Raw genomic sequence first — 1,430 nt, forward strand, 5'->3', positions numbered from 1 at the left:
CCCCCCCCCCCCCCCCCCCCGCCCCGCCTGGCTGCGCCTGGACCCGCGTCCCCACCCGGGCGCCCCTGCTCCTGGACCGTCTCGAAGAGAAAAATTATTATCGGATTAGATGTACTTCGGCTCGCTCGGCTCCCCCCTTCCCCTCGGCGTAATTATTATAATTCCAGGCAAGCCGTCGGAGAAGGTTCCTGTGTGTGCGTGCGTGTGTGTGAGCGCGGCCGCAGGCATGTGTGTGGGGCGCCTTCTCTCCCAACTCCGGGTCTTCTGGCCGCATCCCCCCAACTATGTTGGTCAGATCTTGGGCTTCTCAGAGCGCAACCCCGCACACCGCCTCCTCCCCTTCCCCCACCCCCGAGCTGGGTGACCTCCGCGGATGGGGGCTCTGCCAAATTAGATACCCAGAGGGAGGGTAACCCTGACTCCCCCCACTCCCTCCAGGCCCCGATATATGTGCGGTGGACCCTCGGGACCCTTCCTTTGGTTTCTCTGCGTTCCCATCGTCAGATTTCCAAGGTTCTCACTGAAATGTGCCTCCTCGGGGTGGAGGATGCAAGCCCCAGCCTTCTCAGACGTGGGGCCTCACTCAAGAGCCTTCACACTGGATGCCTTCTCGCTCTCCCACGGCAGCCCCCTTTCCCTCCCGCTCCAGACCGGGGCTGACGGAGAGGGCCCTCGGACACCCCCCTACACACGCACACACGGAGCCAGCCCGAGAGGCGGCCGGGACTCCCGGCGGGTCCCGCTGTCTTTACGTAACTGCGCTGCTCCAAGCTGTTCGGTCTTGTCTCATCGACTTTGTTTTAAGGTGTGCGTGTGTGTAAGACACGGTCCTTAAGGAACATCTCCCTCTCCCCCGCGCTGCACCCGCTCGCCCTCCCGGCTTCGTTTGGCCGCAGGCTGCCTGGCTCTTGGTGCCATCTGTGCGGACCGTGTTCCCGCCTCTCCCCAGCCGCTGCGCCCCTTCCGACGCCGGGGGCCCCTCTAGGCCCGGGACACCAATGTCCCCGGAAGCTCCGACACCCGCGTCCCAGCCCCGGCCCGAACAGGTCGAAAGTGGCCGCCAAGGAAAACAACCCGCCCTCGCCCGCGAAGCCGGAGGGGCAGGGCGCGGGCTCCGGGCCACGGCGGGGCCCTGCCCGAGGGGACGGCGGCTCGCGGCCCCTCCGAGGGAGACCAAGGCGGACGCGAGGAAGACTCACCACCAGATCGGGTAGCTGCCCAGCGCCTGCTTCAGGCCGTAGAGGAATAAGAAGTATCCTAGCAGGGCCATCGCCGGGCGGGAGAGCGCGGAGGGCCGGGAGTCCGCCCCGAGAGCACGGGCGCCGGCGCGGGCCGGGCCCTGGGAGCTGGCGGGCGGCGGCGCTGGGCCCTCCTGCGGCCGCGAGGTGCGCGGGGTGCGCGGGTGTGCGCGGGTGCGCGGGCTCCGAGGG

At 68.3% G+C, this 1,430-nt stretch overlaps 1 protein-coding gene across 1 annotated transcript in view; it reads right to left on the reverse strand.

Moving 5' to 3' along the window:
- The window catches only part of WNT9A (Wnt family member 9A), a 48,668-nt gene extending 47,398 nt beyond the window's left edge, over window positions 1-1,270 (reverse strand). The window contains exon 1 of the mRNA XM_044917046.1: window positions 1,200-1,270. Coding sequence (XP_044772981.1) covers window positions 1,200-1,270 — 71 coding nt within the window. The remainder of the gene's footprint in view (window positions 1-1,199) is intronic.
- Between the last annotated feature and the right edge of the window lie 160 nt (window positions 1,271-1,430).

The sequence above is a fragment of the Neomonachus schauinslandi genome, chromosome 7 (assembly GCF_002201575.2).
Source record: "Neomonachus schauinslandi chromosome 7, ASM220157v2, whole genome shotgun sequence".
Classification (NCBI taxonomy): domain Eukaryota; kingdom Metazoa; phylum Chordata; class Mammalia; order Carnivora; family Phocidae; genus Neomonachus; species Neomonachus schauinslandi.